The sequence below is a fragment of the Malaclemys terrapin genome, chromosome 9 (genome assembly GCF_027887155.1).
Source record: "Malaclemys terrapin pileata isolate rMalTer1 chromosome 9, rMalTer1.hap1, whole genome shotgun sequence".
Taxonomy (NCBI): domain Eukaryota; kingdom Metazoa; phylum Chordata; order Testudines; family Emydidae; genus Malaclemys; species Malaclemys terrapin.
The window spans coordinates 105,558,523-105,578,116 of NC_071513.1; the positions used below are offsets into that span (position 1 = coordinate 105,558,523).

At 50.3% G+C, this 19,594-nt stretch overlaps 2 protein-coding genes and 1 long non-coding RNA gene across 4 annotated transcripts in view; 1 reads left to right on the top strand and 2 right to left on the bottom strand.

The window, feature by feature from the left end:
* Positions 1-5,490, bottom strand: part of PPP1R2 (protein phosphatase 1 regulatory inhibitor subunit 2) — a 30,105-nt gene extending 24,615 nt beyond the window's left edge. Inside the window, exon 1 of one of the 2 annotated variants that reach the window (XM_054038962.1) lies at positions 5,469-5,490. Coding sequence is in view for 1 of the 2 variants with exons in the window: in XM_054038961.1 (XP_053894936.1) it covers positions 5,229-5,392 (164 nt within the window). In the remaining variant the exon portion in view is untranslated. Of the gene's footprint in view, positions 1-5,228; positions 5,408-5,468 lie in introns of those variants that run through there. The other variant, XM_054038961.1, reaches the window with a different exon arrangement.
* A 458-nt stretch (positions 5,491-5,948) lies between these two features.
* On the top strand, positions 5,949-9,952 carry LOC128843581 (uncharacterized). Its single transcript, XR_008446304.1, has 3 exons — positions 5,949-6,268; positions 7,196-7,346; positions 8,230-9,952. It is a non-coding gene; the product is annotated as an uncharacterized LOC128843581 (long non-coding RNA).
* A 437-nt stretch (positions 9,953-10,389) lies between these two features.
* On the bottom strand, positions 10,390-19,236 carry APOD (apolipoprotein D). Its single transcript, XM_054038869.1, has 5 exons — positions 19,064-19,236; positions 16,864-17,017; positions 16,107-16,228; positions 12,570-12,655; positions 10,390-10,852 (listed from the first exon to the last, which is right to left on the bottom strand). Exons 2-5 carry the CDS (start codon positions 16,984-16,986, stop codon positions 10,617-10,619), a joined length of 567 nt encoding a protein of 188 aa, XP_053894844.1. The 5' UTR covers positions 16,987-17,017; positions 19,064-19,236; the 3' UTR covers positions 10,390-10,616.
* Between the last annotated feature and the right edge of the window lie 358 nt (positions 19,237-19,594).

Consider the following 19,594-nt stretch of genomic DNA (forward strand, 5'->3'; position numbering starts at 1 on the left):
GTTCATTGAATGGCACTGAAATTTTAAAGAACAAGACCAATGGACAACTATGGAGAGAACAATAACTGTAGCTAAAGAATGAGTGCAGAAAAGCACAAAGATAAGCTCAGAGCCAAAGAGAGAAATTGGCTGAGAAATGTGTCACATAGGGAGGTAGGAGATTTAAGGAAAGAGAATGAGGAGTTAAAGGAAGCATTTACAGAGTGCTAAAAGGATTAAACAGATGGGTGTAATACAGATACTAAAAGCAACATTAGGTAAAAAGGGAAAAAGAACAATGAAACCCAGTTATGGCAGGAAAACTCAGGGCAGTCATGCCAAGCAAAACCCTTAGGCCTGGGCTACACTAGCGGGAGGGTTCGAACTAAGATACGCAACTTCAGCTACGCTAATCAAAGTATCTTAGTTCGACTTACCTGGCCGTCCTCGAGGCAGCGAGTCGACAGCCACAGCTTCCCCATCGACTCCGCTTACTCCTCCTGCCGAGGTGGAGTACAGGCGTCGATTCCGGGATCGATTTATCACATCTAGATAAATCTAGATCTGTCTAGATGAGACACGATAAATTGATCCCCGATACATCGAACACTACCCGCCAATCCAGTGGGTAGTATAGTACCCTTAGTAATCAAACAAATCACACAAAAGGGAGATCAGGTGGTGATGACTACTACCGCTAGACTGTTGTCCGAAGAACCCCACAGAAAACTAGCTCTTTCCCAAAAGAATAATCTGTAAATAATCAATTGTAAATGACTGCTGCAGGCAGAGAGACAATCTGATTTGAATCATTTGACTATGGACAATGTAGTCAAAATCACTAATAGGAAATAGGAGTTTGAGCTTGACTTCCTCTGAATGTACTAGTAGGAAATATAACCTGTGCACAGGAGAAGGAGATAAATAAAAACAACAGCTGAAACTGCATGTCAGAAAGAAAAACTTAGGTATAAAAGTGAGCTCACTAAAATGTCAGCTAGCTGAGACGCAGAAGAAAAATAAGGGAATTAAAGCAGCAGTAAAACAAAACATTGCTAAGATACAGCAATTAACAGAATCCAGGCCAAAATGTTCTCTCTCTCCTGTGAAAAATATATTCAAAGTTATAAAGCAACAAATAAAATCGCAGTTTGAAAAAAAACAAAAACATGAATCAGCAATAGACTCTCAAACTCAAATGTTTAGAGGGAAAAAAGAGTGCAACTTCCTGGGTCAAGAAGCAACAGTAATCTATAGGGTAATTGTTGGTAGTTGCAGTAAAGAAAAACCTAAATAAAACGGTGTCTTCCAGAAAACACCATCCTATTCACTATGGTTGTAGAAGCCCTCTACACCAATATTCCACACAAAGCTGAACTACAAGCTGTCAGGAACAGAATCCCCGATAATATCACGGCAAACCTGGTGGCTGAACTTTGAACTCACCCACAACTATTTCACATTTGGGGACAATGTATACCTTCAAGTCAGTAGCACTGCTACGGATACCCACATGGCCCCACAGTATACCAACATCTTTATGGCTGACTTAGAACAACGCTTCCTCAGCTCCCATCCCCTAACGCCCTTACGCTACATTGATGACATCTTCATCATCTGGACCCATGGGAAAGAGGCCCTTGAGGAATTCCACCAGGATTTTAACAATTTCCATCCCACCATCAACCTTAGCCTGGACCAGTCCACACAAGAAATCCATTTCCTGGACACTACAGTGCAAATAAGCAATGGTCACAAACACCACCCTATACTGGAAACCTACTGACCGCTATACTTACCTACATGCCTCCAGCTTTCATCCAGACCACATCACACACACGATCCATTATCTACAGCCAAGCTCCAAGATACAAATGCATTTGCTCCAATCCCTCAGACAGAGACAAACACCTACAGGATCTCTATCAAGCGTTCTTAAAACTACAATACCCACCCGGTGAAGTGAAGAAACAGATTGACAGAGCCAGAAGGGTACCCAGAAATCACCTACTACAGGACAGGACCAACAAAGAAAGTAACAGAACGCCACTAGCCGGCACCTTCAGCCCCCAACTACAATCTCTCCAATGCATCATCAAGGATCTACAACCTATCCTGAAGGACGATCCCTCACTCTCTCAGACCTTGGGAGACAGGCCAGTCCTCACTTACAGACAGCCCCCAACCTGAAGCAATTACTCACCAGCAATCACACAACAAAAATACGAACCCAGGAACCTATCCCTGCAACAAACCCTGTTGCCAAATCTGTCCACATAAGAGGCAGAGCGCGCACTACACAAACCACTGAAAGATGGCACCAAATGTAGACAGAAGCACTGGGATGCGAAACAATGCATCACAGGGCATTGGGACAGGACCCAGGATGCCCAGTGACCGCCTCCGCCTTCCCACAACTCTTAAAGGTAGAAGAGGAAGACATGCTCTGTGGGATAGCTTCCCAGAGTGCACCGCTCCGAATACTGCTACAAGTGCCGCAAGTGTGAAGATGCTTATTGTGCAGGCAGCTGACAGTGTGAACACACAACAGCGGTTTCCCTTCAGCGCTCTGAGCAGCGCTGTAGCTGCTGGTCCTGTAACTCTGCCAGTGTAGACATACGCTCAGGGTTAAATCTATTAAGGAAATACAGTAAAAGAATATTCAATTTATTTATATGCCAGTGTTATTGACTTTTACCAGTCTGCAGCCAGCTAAAGAATTGTGCCAACTTGAATTTGGTCAATGCCTTACAGACAGAGCTACCAACATGTGGGTTCACTCTGTGGAACAGTCTCACTTGAGAGAAATGACAGGAGTCCAGGGTAATGTGCTAAAATCCTTCCTAGAGGGATGCACCCAACAAGCAGTGATAGTAAAACTGCACCTCCACCACTAGACCCCCTCATTCACGGGGTTCCACAAGGATCAAGTTTCTCTCCAGTCCTCTTCCGCATCTATATGCGACCACTAGATGAGCTTAGACAACATGGACTCACGTGCCAGCAATATGCAGCCGACACACAGCTCTACCTATCGTTCGCTATATACGAGCATACAACTACTGCCACCAAGAGGCACAATGCTTGATGAGATCAGCTGGCTGAAGCAGAACTGGAGAAAAAACAGAAGTGATGCCAGTGGGCAGAAGAAAGAATTTTGAAAAGTTTGCAGCTATGGTGCACTCTTTGACGGAAAGTCTACACCCCCACTTGGTCAATTCAGTCCATAGTAAATAACTTTTCCTTATTCACTTTCTCCACACCACTCATGATTTTATAGACCTCTATCATATCCGCCCTTAGACTCCTCTTTCCAAGCTGAAAAGTCCTAGCCTCTTTAATCTCTCCTCATATGGAACCCGTTCCAAACCCCTAATCATTTTAGTTGCCCTTCTCTGAACCTTTTCTAATGCCAGTATATCTTTTTCAAGATGAGGAGACTACATCTATACGCAGTATTCAAGAAGTGGGTGTACCATTGATTTATACAAGAGCAATAAGATATTCTCCGTCTTCTTCTCTATCCCTTTTTTAATGATTCCTAACATCCTGTTTGCTTTTTTGACTGCCAATGCACACTGTGTGGACGTCTTCAGAGAACTATCCACGATGAAGCCAAGATCTCTTTCCTGATTAGTTGTAGCTAAATTAGCCCCCAAATTGTATGTATACTTGGGGTTATTTTTCCCAATGTGCATTACTTTACATTCATCCACATTACATTTCATTTGCCATTTTGTTGCCCAATCACTTAGTTTTATGAGATTTTTCTGAAGTTCTTCAGTCTGCTTTGGTCTTAACTATCTTGAGCAGTTTAGTATCATCACCATGCGGGCAGGGGACTGGACTCGATGACCTCTCGAGGTCCCTTCCAGTCCTAGAATCTATGAATCTGCAAACTTTGCCACCTCACTGTTTGCCCCTTTCTCCAGATCATTTATGAATAAGTTGAACAGGATTGGTCGTAGGACTGACCCTTGGGGAACATCACTAGTTACCCCTCTCTATTCTGAAAATTTATCATTTATTCCTACCCTTTGTTCCGTTCTTTAACCAGTTCTCAATCCATGAAAGGATCTTCCCCCTTATCCCATGACAACTTAATTTACGTAAGAACCTTTGGTGAGGGACCTTGTCAAAGGCTTTCTGGAAATCTAAGTACACTATGTCCACCGGATCTCCCTTGTCCACACGTTTGACCCCTTCAAAGAACTCTAATAGACTAGTAAGACATGATTTCCCTTTATAGAAACCATGTTGACTTTTGCCCAAGAATTTATGTTCTTCTCTGTGTCTGACAATTTTATTCTTTACTACCGGTCTGTAATTGTCGGGATCACCTCCAGAGCCCTTTTTAAACATTGGCATTACATTAGCTATCTTCCAGTCATTGGGTACAGAAGCTGATTTAAAGGACAGGTTACAAACCATAGTTAATAGTTCCACAATTTTACAGTTACTAACACCACCTGAAGCAAGACTCCTGAAATTTAGCTATTTATGTGGTTTGATTTTACACGTTCATCAACAAGGGCATAAAACCCAACCCATCAATGTCACCGGGCTGGGCGAGGAACTTGGGCTGACTGGAGGAGCTCACAGGCTCCCCCGCCCCATACAGGCTGTTCCGGGGGGGGGGGGGGGGGGGGCGAGGCTCCCTGAGGGGGGGGCTCCCGCCCAGCACAGGCTGTTCCCGGGGGGGGGGGCTCCCTGAGGGGAGGGGCTCCAGCGCCCAGCCCAGGCTGTTCCCGGGGGGGGCTCCCTGAGGGGGGGGGCTCCAGCGCCCAGCACAGGCTGCTCGGGGGGGGCTCCCTGAGGGGGGGGCTCCCGCCCAGCCCAGGCTGTTCCCGCGGGGGGGGGCTCCCTGAGGGGGGGGCTCCAGCGCCCAGCACAGGCTGTTCCCGGGGGGGGTGTCCCTGAGGGGGGGGCTCCAGCGCCCAGCACAGGCTGTTCCCGGGGGGGGTGTCCCTGAGGGGGGGCTCCAGCGCCCAGCACAGGCTGTTCCCGGGGGGGGTGTCCCTGAGGGGGGGGCTCCAGCGCCCAGCACAGGCTGTTCCCGGGGGGGGTGTCCCTGAGGGGGGGCTCCAGCGCCCAGCACAGGCTGTTCCCGCAGGGGGGGCTCCCTGAGGGGGGGGCTCCCGCCCAGCCCAGGCTGCCCGCGGGGAGAGGGGCGGCCCCTCCGGCTCTCGGACCCCTGCCCGGGGCTACCCTACGGCTCTGACGGGAACCTGCCCCCGCCCGCGGCTCACCCCTGCTCGTCCTCGAAGGGCCCGGGCGCGGGGCGGCGCGGGGGCGGCGCCGGAGGCTGCGCACTGCTCGGGAGGCCGCTGCCGCCTGAGCCCCGCTTCTTCAGGATGCCTTTGATGGGCCCGCGCCCCGCCGCGCCCGACGTGGAGGGGGCCGGGGCCGCCATGGCCGGGCCTCTCACGCGGGGACGGGGACGGGGACGGGGGCGGCGCCGGGGGCTCCGCGCCGCTTGTCTCACTCACGGCCTACGCCGGGCGCCACACAACAGCCGCCAGTGCTGTGCGGCCAGCGCGCATGCGCCAGGGCCCCAGGCTGCGCAACGAGGACGCGCGCGCCGCAGCCCAGCTCCGTCACAATCGGCGAGGGGCGGGGCGGGGCGGGGCCGGGCGCGTGGGGCGGAGCTATGTGCGCGCCGACTGCCCCGATCCCGACTGAGGCGGCGCGCCCCCTGGGAACGCGCCGCCCCGCCCCCACGAGCTGCCCCTGGGAACGCGCGCCCCCTGGGAACGCGCCGCCCCGCCCCCCACGAGCTGCCCCTGGGAACGCGCGCCCCCGCAGCAACGCGCCGCCCCGCCCCCACGAGCTGCCCCTGGGAACGCGCGCCCCCGGGAAAGAACTGCCCCGCCCCCACGAGCTGCCCCCTGGGAACGCGCGCCCCCGGGAAAGAGCCTCCCCTGAGAGCGAGGCCCCCGGGCCCAGCACCCCTCCCCAGCAGGAAGCGCAGCCTGTGATGGGGCAGGATAAGGCCGGCCCCCCTCGGGGCAGCACGTGTGGCACTGAACCTGCTCCTCATGCTGTGGGGCCACCCATGTGCCGCTGAACTGACCCTGCCCTGCCCTTTGCACCCAGTGGGGCCTAGGACACGTACTCCTGGGGAGATTCTGCACCACGACACACATGCAGAATTTATGTCCCCCGCAGAGTTCTTTGCTTCCCCACAGAAAAAAAGACTTTGTGACAGGGAAGCAAAGAGGAGCCACAAGAGCGGTCACATGACCCTCCCCAGCAGTATGTCTCGGTCCCCAGGGCAGCCAGCAGAGAGGTAAATCACTGGCGGGGCAGGTGGCAGGGCTGGGAAAGACCCAGCTGGTGCCTCCTACCCTGCCGAGCGCTACCCCCAGACCCCTATGCTGAGCCCCAACCACCTTCACCTGTACCCCCTTGCAGAGTCCCATTAACAGTGCACCCAGAATCCCCTAATAAGCCCCTGTGCATCCAGATCTCCCCAGCACCTGGATTCCCCCATTGAGTTGCCCACACCCAGATTGCCCCACACAGAATCCTCTAAACCTACACCTGGATCCCCCCACATTAAGCCCCTCCATACTTGGCTCCTGCCTTGCTGAGCCTGCCTGCCCACACCTGGTCATTTGGCACAGAGGGGCAGGGCCCTGGGGTGTTTCTGGGGCAGGCCAGGTCCTTGCGCTGTGTCAGGGTTGGGTGCAGCCTCACTGCTGAATCCGTGTTCTAGGGGAGAGCTGCAGAGTGATCTCCCACCTCTGTGCAGCCAGTGGCCTGTGCTTCCCAATGCCATGCTGGAGCCTCCACTTTTATTTGACAAATAACATTTGCAGAATTTTGAAGAATTTTAAAATACTGTGCACAGAACTTTTAATTTTTTGATGCAGAATGCCCTCAGGTATAGACATGATGTGCTGGCGGCAGTAGTGTCCTACGTGGTCAGTGCCCTGGGCTCCAGCTGCAGCCCTCCCCTGCATACCCCTCTGGGCACAGGCTCGCCTAGGGTTGCCAACTTTCCAATTGCAGAAAACAGAACAACCCTGCCCCTTCCTGAGGCCCCACCCCCACTCACTCCATCCCGCCTCCCTCTGTCGCAGGATTTGGGGTGCAGGAGTGGGTTCGGGGTGTGGGCTGCATTGGCTCAAGCACACAATTACCTTGAAATCTTGTTGGTTGCATTTAGTTTTGCTTTTGACAATAATGTTTTCTTGGCCTTTTCCTGTGTCAGGTTTCTGAAGCTGCTGCCTTCTCAGGTACTCTCTCAATGGTGCCTGCATGCTATATGGAATCCTCACCCACTGCCTGGCTGCAGTCCACCCTCGGAGTTTGCTACAGACCTAGTGATGCAGAGTGCTGAATGCCCTGGGTTCCCACTGACTGTGAGTGGATGATACAGAGTGCCTCCAAGCTTGAGCACGCTCATTTGTTTCTTGACCTAGGAACCAATATGTCCTGTAAATATCCCATAAGCAGCTGTGCACTAGCCCCTGTGTACAGTAGTGAATAGATGGCAAACATCGGCTGCCGCTGTACATCTTTAACAAGGATGAAGGCTCTCACAATGCTTTTTCCAGTGCACTAGCTGGTGCTAACATTTAATAGACAAGATTGCTGGAGACTAATTTGACCTGTATTGAATTTTCATTGACACTTCAGCTTCCCCAGAATTCAGATAATTGGCTGGGACATTAGTGTTTTTTGGCTCTTGTCATAGTGGTAGCTCTGTAAACGTACACATGCTGAGCTGTAAGTGTGCATGCAATACCTGTGACACATTCTGTCTGCTGTAAACAGCATCCCTGCTCCCTTTCACAGTAGCAGTTCCCCCTCCAGGGGCCAGGCTGCAGCAGCAGTTTGTATCACATACAGTTTGCAGAAAGTCGTCTCCTTCCTGAAGTCAGCACCCTGGGACAACTAGCAAAGGTTATTGCCATTTTGGGGGCAAATGGGATGGGGATTGATCAACCTAATTTTAACCCAGGATCCAGAATGTGACCCTGGCTCCCCCTGCTCCCAGCACAGGATGGCATACAAGGGGTAGCTGTTGTCTAGCAGTGTGAGCACAAGACTGTCAGCAAAGAAATGTGGGGTCTATGCCTGGTATCACCACTGAGTCACAGTGCAACCTTGGTCAAGTCACTTAGCCTCAGTGACCTCATCTGTATAAAATATCATCAAAGGGGAGAATTAGGCTTATCCCACTTGTGTAAAGTGCATCTATAGAGGAAACACTATAAATATAATTGCAATTTTTATTGACAGAAGCAGATGCTGGGGAAGCAACACTTGGAGAATGAGCCTGAGCCAAACAGGCTGGAAGAATCCAAGCCTTTTCCAAATACCACTCCACTACATCATCAGATAGGAGATACCTGCTTCTAGCAAAAGGCCTTCTAGTGTATGTCACTGTGGACTTGGCTTTGTATCTTTTTACGGCCAAACAGAAAGGAAACTCCACCTTGGTAAATCTTTCAGCTCTCTTGGAAAACACCTTTTGGATCCAAAGGAGACAAAGACGTAGAGCTAATGATGGCAGAGTCACATAGGAAGGTCCAGAATGGACGGATACTGGTCAGCGCTGTGACATTATGGGGAAGGCAGAGTCTGCATGCTGGGGAGGGACTATGCACCCCCAATTCCCCATGTCTGAAGGAAAAGAAAAGTCTGTGCAGCTGTAACACAGGTACTCTAGTTTCATTTGTAATGAGCTGTATTGTTACTATGTATGCAGAGTCATAACTATGACTCCTGAACATCTATCAGGGAAAAGGTGATGTCCCGGCTACATCCCAATGAATACAAAAGGAGCAAGCAGGATGTGAACGAAAGCCTTCCATTGACAGGGCGTTTAGATGAAATCCTTGAAGTACAATATACTTACCAGGCAAGGTTAGAGCTCCATTTGCCTGTCACTTGCTCAGCCTCTAGCAGAGGGAAGATGTTTTCTCTCTCCCTGCTTGTTTACAGCTCTCAGAAACCGAGAGCAGTTTAGATTAGGACATAGGATAGACGCTGCTCCCTTCTCCCCTTACGAAACTGCTTTCCACGTAGCTACAGCTAGGAGAGGGCACATTCTCAGAGAGGGGGTTGGGCTACTGGTGCAGACGCTCTGGGATGTATGTAGCAATCTGAGATTTGGACATACGAGGCCTGAGCCAAAGCCCAGTGAAATCACTGACGAGTTCTGTGGCCTTCGCAGCAGCTTATGCCCACACAGGCAATGCCGTTACATCCCTCGAGTAAAACTATATTATAGATCAACATCTTTCACCATAGAGCTGCCAATGTAAACAATGGACAAAAAGTTCTCTCAGTAGAGAATCTTGGCTCCCAAATTCTGGCCTCCCTACAGAATCCCTCTTATGTCAATAGGATATTGTTGGAGAGATGATAGTAAAGATGTAGCTGATTGAGCAGTGTGTTGATAACAGGCATACCAGACATCAAGACAAATATGAAGAAACAAGCCTGCCAGATGCCATGAGAACAGTTTTCCCCAAGGGATATTTGTACGCTATAGTCTACATCAGGGGTGGGCAAAGCCCGCGGGCCGCATCCGGCCCACCAGCCATTTTAATCCGGCCCTCACGCTCCTGCTGGGGAGCAGGGTCTGGGACTTGCCCCGCTCTGGCGCTCCAGCTGGGGAGCAGGGTTGGGGGCTGCTCCGTGTGGCTCCCGCGAGCAGCGGCGTGTCCCTCCTCCGGCTCCTATGCGTAGGGGCAGCCAGGGGGCTCCACTCTGCATGCTGCCTCCGCCCCAAGCGCCGCCCTTGCAGCTCTGGGAACCAGGGCCAATGGGAGCTGTAGGGGCGGTACCTGCGGATGGGCAGAGCGCAGCAGAGTCGCCTGGCTGCGCCTCCACGTAGGAGCAACATGCTGCTGCTTCCGGGAGCCACTTGAGGTAAGCGGTGCCTGGAGCCTGCACCCCTGAGCCACCCCTCCCCACGCCCCAACCCTCTGCCCCAGCCCTGATCCCCCTCCGAACTCAATCCAGAGCACCCTAACACCCCAAACCCCTCATCCCCAGCCCCACCCCAGAGCCCGCACCCCCAGCGGGAGCCCTCACACACCCCCTCCCCGCACTTCACCCTCCCGCCCTAGCCCAGAGCCCTCTCCTGCACCCTGATCTCCCCATTTCTGGCCCCAACCTGGAGCCGCACCCCCAGCCAGAGCCCTCACCCCCTTCCACACTCCAATCCCAATTCTGTGAGAATTCATGGACCTCCATACAATTTCCATACCTGGATGTGGCCCTCGGGACAAAAGGTTTGCCCACCCCTGGCCTACATCCTCCTGCATCCATTCCTGAGAACTTGTATTGGCTGCAGAACTTCAGAATCGGCACTCAAAAATTTCTCCTTTTCATCCAGTTGTTCACTTTCAGCCAAACCCTATTTTACTCTGAAAGAACAGTAAGGATGGAAAGAGTTTTGGTATAATTTACTCAGGCTTCTCAAAGTACATGAGAGAGATTACACGGACAGAGCACCAATACTACTTAGCTGCTATCACACGTAGACATTACAGTCAGCGTTTACAAGCTACCATTAGCAAAATACTTTGTTATTCTAAATTAAGAGGTTTTAATCAACACTAATAAAGCAACAGAGTTCATAACTAGCCTGGACTTCTTCTCCTAAACAGTGGGATCTACATCTCAGGAGGACAATTCATTTGATCAGTTGGCCTAATTTTCTCAGTGTCAATCTTGTAGGAGCGGAGAAGGTTCTTCAGACGTTCCACAGTTTCTGACTGCAGCTGTGGAGTTCTTGACAGAATCCAGGCATATTCAATGTGGAAGAGCCAGATAAAAGTAGTGCAGGAATACACCATGGAGTAGTTTTCATAGTCAGTGGCGAGTACCCAGTAAGGGCTAGAGGGCATGGCTAGAAAAACAGCAGGGGCATCATTAGAAAATATGATTAACCAACATTTGACTGTCCTTGGTGTATGTTAAGCAGTTAGAGCAGGGACGGGAAGTCAGAACTCCTGGGTTCTTTCCCAGTTTTGCTACTGACTTGCTGTGTGACCTATGAAAGGGCAGGACGTTATTATGTAGGGCTTTCATGTTACATCTGACAGATGCAAGAAATCCAATAGAATTTTGAACTAAAGACTCAGTAGTAGTTATGCTGGATTTGTACTACAGCCTAGTATCAACAGCTAATCCACAGTTAAAAAACAAACCCCACACACATGTTGGGATGAAGGGGAGTTTGGTACACATGGGAGATGTGTGTGTCTGTGCCTGAGAACAGACATCGGGGTACTGGTCACATTGGTAGGCCCTGACATGACCTCACCACACCTCACACCTGGTGCCTGACACCCTTAGAGTCACTGGGTCAGACCCGCAGCTGGTGTAAAGCCATGTCGTGTAATTCCCTTTTCCTGTTCTTATTTCATGATGTTCAGTCAAAGACACTTATTGCTGTAATTACAGCTGCTGTTTCCAGAGGCAACGCGGGGTGTGTGGGGGAAATGCAGGGTCAGATTGGCCTGTCAGGAGGAAGGGAGGGAGAGGGGCTCTGTCCTCCCACTGTGCCCATCCCCCAGCACGCTCTGCCCTTGTCCCTGGCAGTCGGGGAGCGGACAGGGCGGGACCAGACACTTCTCACGCCGCCAGCCATTCTGGGTCGCTGCTCCATGCAGCGCAGCAGCTGCCTGAGGAAGCCTGGCTGAGGAGGCAGTGGCAGGCTGCCCCCCGCCAGCCCTGGCTGCTGGGGACAGTGACCAAGCCAGCCAGAGCCCCCTCTACGTAGGTTATAGTAACACCATTTATTCATGGAGGATCTGGCTGACACGCCTAATTCTGCTCTCCGTTAGACTCGTCTAAATTTAGCTGGTTGACTTACATGGAGTTTGAGTTAGGTCAGGTTGACATGAGTCTGATGGAGTGGAGCTTGGTCCAGCGGGACGTACTTGTGAGAATACAGGTTACAGGTTCATCCCTTGCTCTAGCCCTGATTCTCCACTGCCTTGTGCCAAGGAGAATGGTAGCATGGCTCATGCACACAGTGGGCGAGTGACACCGTGCACGGCAGCGCAGGACTAGGCCTTCCCCGGATTACTTTTTGTGAATAAGAATAGTCTCCCTCCCCCCTCCATGCACACAGGAGACATCAGAGCAGCCATCAAACCTCTAACAAGGCAGCGGGAAGGAGTGAGGAAGGAGAGTAAAGGTGGACAAAGGGAATACTCCCTGAAACAGTATTGTGCACAAGGAGAAATGGGCATGTAACGGCGATGATAGGGGCCTTGATGGCATGATAACAAGTGAAAGAAAAGAAAAAAAGCCACGTAATTACATTAAAATAAAATAATTGTCCAACTTCCTAGTGACCACAGAAACATTTATCCCTGAACCGTTTTTCATCTGGGGGCCTTACCATGAGGCCTGGCTCTCCTCTCACTTAAACTAGTTTTACACCTAGGGGGCTCCATTGATCTATACCAGTGTGCAAGCAGAATTAGGACTCAGTTCTGGGCAGAATTCATGGTGCTACTGAAGTCAATAGCAAGACCTTACGAGCAGGATTTGGCCCAGTGCAGGGAATGTCTTTAAACTTCTTCCAGGATGAGCCTTTAAACAAACACACTTACCCCAGTAAAAGCTGACAGTCAGCTTGGCCGGCTCACCGTCTCTCTGGACAGCCTCCCCCTCGATTTGATTAATTGTGCCATCAGAGCTAAGGGGAGAACAAGAGGTTTGGAAATTAATGACACAGGTTTGCAATCATATTTAAACAGTTATTTCCAGTAACTCACTCTCCTGAGGTGGTAATCTCCATATAGTTGGCTAAAATCCGTAGTAAAACCCCACATAATATGCGTTCCAGTGAACAGCAGCTTCCCAATAGGCACAGAATCAACTTTTAGATGACATGTTTCGACTTTCAGGAACGGCACACTCTGCTCTGCATGGCATAGCATCTAATCTAGATGGCAATATAGGAACATCGGAATTGCCATATTGGATCAGAGCAGGGGGCCACTTAGCCCAGTACAACCAACTGCCTCTTGGGTGTATTTTCCTGCTTTGTATGTTGCTGGATGAACAGCTTGTGTCAGCAGAATGTCAGTGTGTGTTTTGCAAATACACACCCATGGTATGGTGTGCATACAACATATTAATATAAAGAAAATAAATAAAAAATACCCAAACTGTCATGTAGGAGACAAAGAGAGAAAAACCCAAGCATGTGACAGATGTTTGTCATGTAGCTTACTACACTGCTGGAAAGCTCTCAGATACTACAGTGATGAGGACAAGATTGTGCGAACTCCCCGGGTCAGAGACTGCCCTTTTTTCTGCGTTTGTACAGTGGCTAACACAACAGACCCTGATCTATCACAATGCAAATAGTAATAATACTAGGCAGGAGATGTCCTTTGGGGAAGGAAATGTGTTATTTGTTTGGCACCCCATCCTAGTGCACAGCCCTGCATCTGCTCACATGGTGCAGGGAATGTTTGAGACATCATTTCCTATTCACTTCTCCTTTCTCTCTGGAATTGAGATCCCAACGCCTGAGCAGGCCCCGTTCTGCTTAAAATTCAGAAATTGTCATTGTTCTTTCCACGATGCTTCAGCTTTCCCTGTCCTGGTTTCCTTACAAAGCTAACTCATAATAAAATAGCCTCCAGGGGCCTGATTCTCCACTATCTGTGGACCAATTCTCTATTTTCCTGTGCTTTGGGTAGAGGCTTATACCAGTGCAAAAAGGGTGTAAAAAGCTAAGTGTCTGGAGCATTCAGATTTACAGCACTTCATGCTCACTGTGCATGGGTGAAAGAGGCACAGCACCAGGGCACCAGCTCTCCTCGCACTCACACTGGTGTGAATATGGAGTAACACCACTGAATGGAGAGGCAGGGCATTAGATCAGTGTAAGTGAAAGGAGAATCAGGGCAAGTCGACATGACAAAATTAAGCCATAGTAATTAAATCGGTAATTAAGCCATAGTAATTAAATCGGTTTCACGTGTCCACACTAGCTCCTTCTGTCGGCGGCACACATCCTCACCAGGAGTGCTTGCACCGATTTAACTGTCAGCCCCGGGCAGCAGGGGCTGACAGCCAGAACAGACTGATGGAAGCACTGACACTGCATTGACCTAACTACATCAACCGAAGCGCTACGCTTCTTGAGGCGGTGGAATTATTAGGTTGATATAGTGGGCGACTTACATCAGCGGGAGCAATATTGTACTGAGTAGACACTGACAGAGCTAGGTTGATGTAACCACCACACACACACAATGTCAGGCAGTGGGAATCAGGCCTCTGCTGTTTAAGGGTAGGAGATCCTGACATCCCTCCTCCAACACCCACAGAACTTGCCCAGCTTCCAGAAATCGTATAACGTGTTCACGCCTGTCTAATTCCCTGTGTCCTTCTTAGATTAAAGCATATTATTCCCCTTGCTAATTACATGTCCCAGTTTGATAAAGTAAGATTTGTTTAATTACAGACTCTGAACTATTGTCCCAACACCTCCACTCAACAGCAAAAACCCCTATAACAAGAACTGCCCGCTTTTGAGGGTTGGGAAGGGAGAGGTCATGTGGTCTGAAGAAATGAGCCTGGGATTAGGAGACAAGAGATCCTGAGCTCTATTCCCTGTTCTGCCACTGACTCACTGTGGCCTTGGGCAAGTCATTGTACCTCAGTTTCCCCCATCTGTAAAAAGGAGAAAGTTATAATACTTGTCCACCTGCTTCCATTGTGAGGATTAGTTTGTCAGTGTCAGTACAGTGCTTTGAACATACAAAATGGTAGAAAATGGCAAGTATTATCTGTTATGGTTGCTGCCTTGCCCCAGCAAGAGCAGAGGATTGGAAGGGGCTGAAGTGTGGGTGAGTGCTGAGAACGTATGGGTCTGTGCAAACAGCAAAAAACTTCCCTGGCTCCTTCTCATGGCAGCCTCCTCCATCTGCCATTGCATTCAGGAGGGCTGGTGTTCTTTACCTTGAACAGCTCGAGTTATTCTGGAGCTCTCAGGATCCTAAACAGAGTGAAGTCATTACACAGACCGTCAGTCACATCACAACCTCCCCGTCTCTTGCAGTTTAATATGGACTCAATGAATTACCCTGGTGTTTGTCAGGCCCTTCTTTGGCAAAGGAGGAGAGGAGACAGTGCTAAGCAGATACAGAGGAAAATGGGCACTGCTCATCTGCTAAGCACAAAGAATGGACTGCAATTTTGTTATCGTGCAATGGAACAAAGCCACCATGTCATGCCAGGGAATGCAAAGAACCTTTCATTCATTCACTCACAACAGCGTCCTGTGAAAGCTGAGACTATTTGACAGCACTATAGAAAAAACAGCCAGACCAGTCTCTGCAAAAATTCAGAAGAGCTCTGTGGGCTTGCAAATCACAAGTAAAATACAGCAAACAATCAATCTATTTACAATGCTCATTGATTGACGTGGGTAGCTATTTCTGGTAGATATTAAAAGCAATTACTACCAGAGCTAAGTGAATACTGCAAAAACAGACTTACAAATACTTGCTTCACTAAAAATGGCCAATACGTTTGGATTGCGTTTGTGGCCCCTTAACTGATATTTCGGTGACATTCACCCGTGAGCAAGGGGCCAGCAGAAGGCCCAAGAGCCTGTTAAGCACCAAATGGTACAAGGGTCTTGTGCTGCCTCTGCACAGGGATGAATGTCACCCTGTGACTAGAAAGGTCACATCAGGTTTAAGTCAAGGAGGACTGCAGGACAGGCAGTGAGGAATACTCAAGTCACTGTATGCATTGATGTATTTCTTATCATTTGATCAGTGCGACAAGACAGGATAGTGCTCAGAGGATACAGCACAGAAACCAGAGACCCAAGCTAAAGCACAAGGAGAAGGATAAAGCACGGCTGGGCGATGCATTAACTCTGACAACAGATCTCTAACTTGTCCTGCCAGCTGAGTTACTGAAACCCTGAGGGGAGTGTCCCCTCTGCCTTGCAGGGTGCCCTCTGGACGTGAGAGGAGGCTGCGGTGGCAGATATGGAGAAAGACAATATCAGCCAGTTAGTGTAATTTAAGAGATTCTCTCTGCTCAGCTGCAAGAAAACTCCAGGCTCACTGGGATCCTGCCGCAGCAAGGACACAAGCCTGGGAAAAGGTACTTACCGGAGCTCTTGATTTATCACTTTAATCTTCCCATTTTCCTTCAGTGAGTAATTGGCCTGGATGCAGATTCCCTTCTCAAAGCTCGCAGGCAGCTTTTCAATTTCATACCATTTCCCAACATACTGAAACAAAGAAAACCCAGAACAAGCCTTGTTAGTGTCCTCAGATTCACAGGGATTCAATGGATGTGATCAACAGGCTACAGGGCAGTCTAGTTCATTCATTAACATTGTCCTTATTCTGCTCAGTTCAAAGAAACATTTCTACATTTGTGTGTGAAGAAATGCACTAGTCCACAGAAGGGACTGAACTGGCAACCTTTAGAATTAAATGCATGTGTCCCTACAATTTGAGCTAGAAAGCCAGGCTCTATAGGTAGGAGAGGCTGTACCAGTGTGTGGCCTAATGGACAGATCACTAGACTGGGGGTCAGGACACATGGGTTCTCTACCACTAGCCTGCTGTGGGACCATGGGCAAGTCAATGCACCTTTGTGCTCAGTGGGGATATGGTACTTACCTCCTTTGTAAAGCGCTTTGAGATCTAGAGATGAAAAGCACTGTAACAGAGTGAGGGATATCACTATTAGACTCATCCTCTGGGGAGTGGGCACAGGGGGAGGCATAACACACGGAGCAGTGAGTTGCAGCCCCACAAAATCTGCTCCGCTGCTCAGCCGCCCTGGCAGGCTGGCTGATCTTTACACACTTTCTGCCTTACTTGCTTTGAGCCAGTGTGATTTTAGATTTCTTCACACCTTGGTAACATCAAAGTTCTCCTGGACGGGTGGATCTGGACATCGCCCCCAGTTGAACGTTTGCCCCTCGGTGATGTAGAGGAGACTGAACAGAACTGAAACCAGCGCCAAAGTCCCTGGCATGGTCACGTGTGGATGCAAATGGGAACCGGACCTAAAAAGAAATAAAACATAGAACGTCTGGTCCCCTGGAGGAGCAAATCTGTGCAGGAGGTGACACGACTACAAACAGCACGTTAGCGCTAGGGTGCGGTTAGAACCACAGTCAGAAGAAAAGGAGTGGAGGATGGAAACCACCAGCACTCACTGTGAAGGCTGTCTTAAAACGGCCAATAGACCACTGCCTACCTGTAGCATGGCCGACTCCGACCCCATACCCAGTGCTTCCCGGTGAAGCAAACTGCCACGCCTGTGTTTGCACATGGTGAGGAGAGCAACAGCAACCTGGAACCAGTTTGTAGGCACTGCACAGCCCTGAGGGGCAGTGAGATTCAGGGGCGCTGAGGGCATTCAGCAGCTGCCAGCCTGGGCTTTAAGGCTAGTGCTGGGGTTCTTAGGACAAATAATTTGGTGGCCACAGAGTGCGGCCACCAACTCTTGCTGGTGGCTGCTCTCACTCTTTTTCCTAAAATACTTCATTAGCTTTAGGAAAAACAAATAAATATGCACATATACACGTCCAAATCATCGTAATATATTTATTGCTAGCTAGTACGTCTGTTGTGAAAAGTGATATTAACAAACATACAGGTATCACTTTTCACAGCAGACTTACTCAGCCCTGGCAAGTTTGGGGACAAATTAAGCCCTGGATGGGGAATCGGGGGAGGCAGCTGGGGCCGGGCCCAAAGCCCTGCGGCCACAGGACAGAGCCCAAAGCCCTGCACCCGGAGCCTGGGGCCTGCCTCCACGCAGCCAGATCCCAGGGCTGGAGCCTGAAACCCTGCGGCCAGATCCAGAGCCTGCAGCCCCACCACCCCAGGGCTGAACCCCAAAGCCCGAGTCCCACGGCCCCTGGGAAGGTGGGGAAGCCCCAACAACCAACACCAAGGCAGTGTATCCAGGAGCACCAGGGAAGGGGCTGCTACTTTGCCACCTCAGTCACAGCCCGGGAAGCTGTGGCGACAAGAAAAGCCCCGATCCGAGAGGAAGCTCACCAACATTTTGTGTAAAATACTGACTGGCGGCTAGAGAAGAAACCCCACCGCAACCTGCTCACAGAGAGGATCAGTGAATGACCTGGAGAGGCTGTAATGAACGGCCCCATCCTGAGAGTGGGGGCTTTGGCTTTGCTGTCTGGGGCTGGGGCTCTTTGGGACAGAGGCAAGCAGACAGGAGAGCAAGTGAAAGAGACAGAGCAGTGGGCTCCATGGGCGAACGCAGCCCACTCTTTAGTGCCACGTTTCCTGGTGTTTCCCCTCCTGCTAGCTCTAGTTCTTCCCTTGCTGGGCATGCATCCAAAGAAGCTCTGGTGTATTTCTCTTTTCTCCCTTTAACACCTGAGCACCTCCACCAGGCATTAGAGGGTGTGCATCTCACTGGCAACAATACGAGGAAAATCTTCAACTCTAGACCCTCGACCCCCGATAGGCAGACAGCTCTTCACCTTTCCTGGCTGTCCCATCACACTTCCGAAACACGCATTAAAAATAAATCCAACCAAAGCATTTTTGGACTGCAGACCCCACATTCAAGCGTTTCCCCTACGTTTGTAAGGAAAGCCTGATTTCTCCTCCGCCAGCAAGAGTCGCCAACAGCCCCTTATTACGAGGGACGTCCCTTCTTTTTTCCATCTCTTCCAGGGGTGCTGGAACAATGTGTATAGTGAGGGTGCTGACAGACACTGACCCAAACTGTAAACTCTGTCTGTGATGGAAACCACTTCAAGGCAGGGGGGCGGCAGCACCCCCAGCACTCCCAGTTCCAGCAGCTATGATCTCTTCTGGACAAGATCGGGAGTTGCTGAGTGCTGCAAAAAGCAGCAAGAAATATCCCTGGTGAATGAAGGTGAGTCCTGCTAAGGATTAATAATAAAAATATCGGGAGGGGGTGGGGCAGGGGTGCTAAGAAAACAGGCCCTTATTTTTGAAATACAGTATCAGCACCCCTACCTACAAGGAACACGAGAACCCCAGGGCACAAGAAAGCAGCTCCCATTTTATACTGACAAGCACCTTCAATCAATGAGTTGGCGACGTACCTTTGCTGAGAAAGAGAAGCAAAGCGCTCAGCCGTGTTGATAGAGGCCCGGGTTATGTGGAACAGCTACCTAGCGAGTTGCCCGCTCGTATTTTATAAGCATGCTGGGGTCATCATTACTTAACGCTAGTACAAGCCACACCCTGATCCCTGACACGCTTGTTTTTTGGAATGCAGCTCAGATGGCTTAAATCTGCACCCGATGAGGAACTGCAGAGACTTTCTGTCTTTCAGCTGCTCCCTGAAGGGAAACAAGGGACCGTGTGTTTCTACGCGGAGCACTTGCAGCTGCAGCTCGATACTTTGCAGCTCAACCCGACTGCATGGCAAGGGGCTGTCAGCGCTATTGAATCAGCCAGTTTTAAAAGGGTCGGTTTAAATGTCGCTCTCGCTGGTGGCGCTGCTCCCAGCCCAACTGGGGACTGGAGATCAGGGGCCAGCTTGTGATCTCAGTGACACCAGAGACGGCCAGTGCAATTGGTCTGGATTTATGCTGGAGTAACTGGCTGCTGATGTGCTAAGACCATGGCCC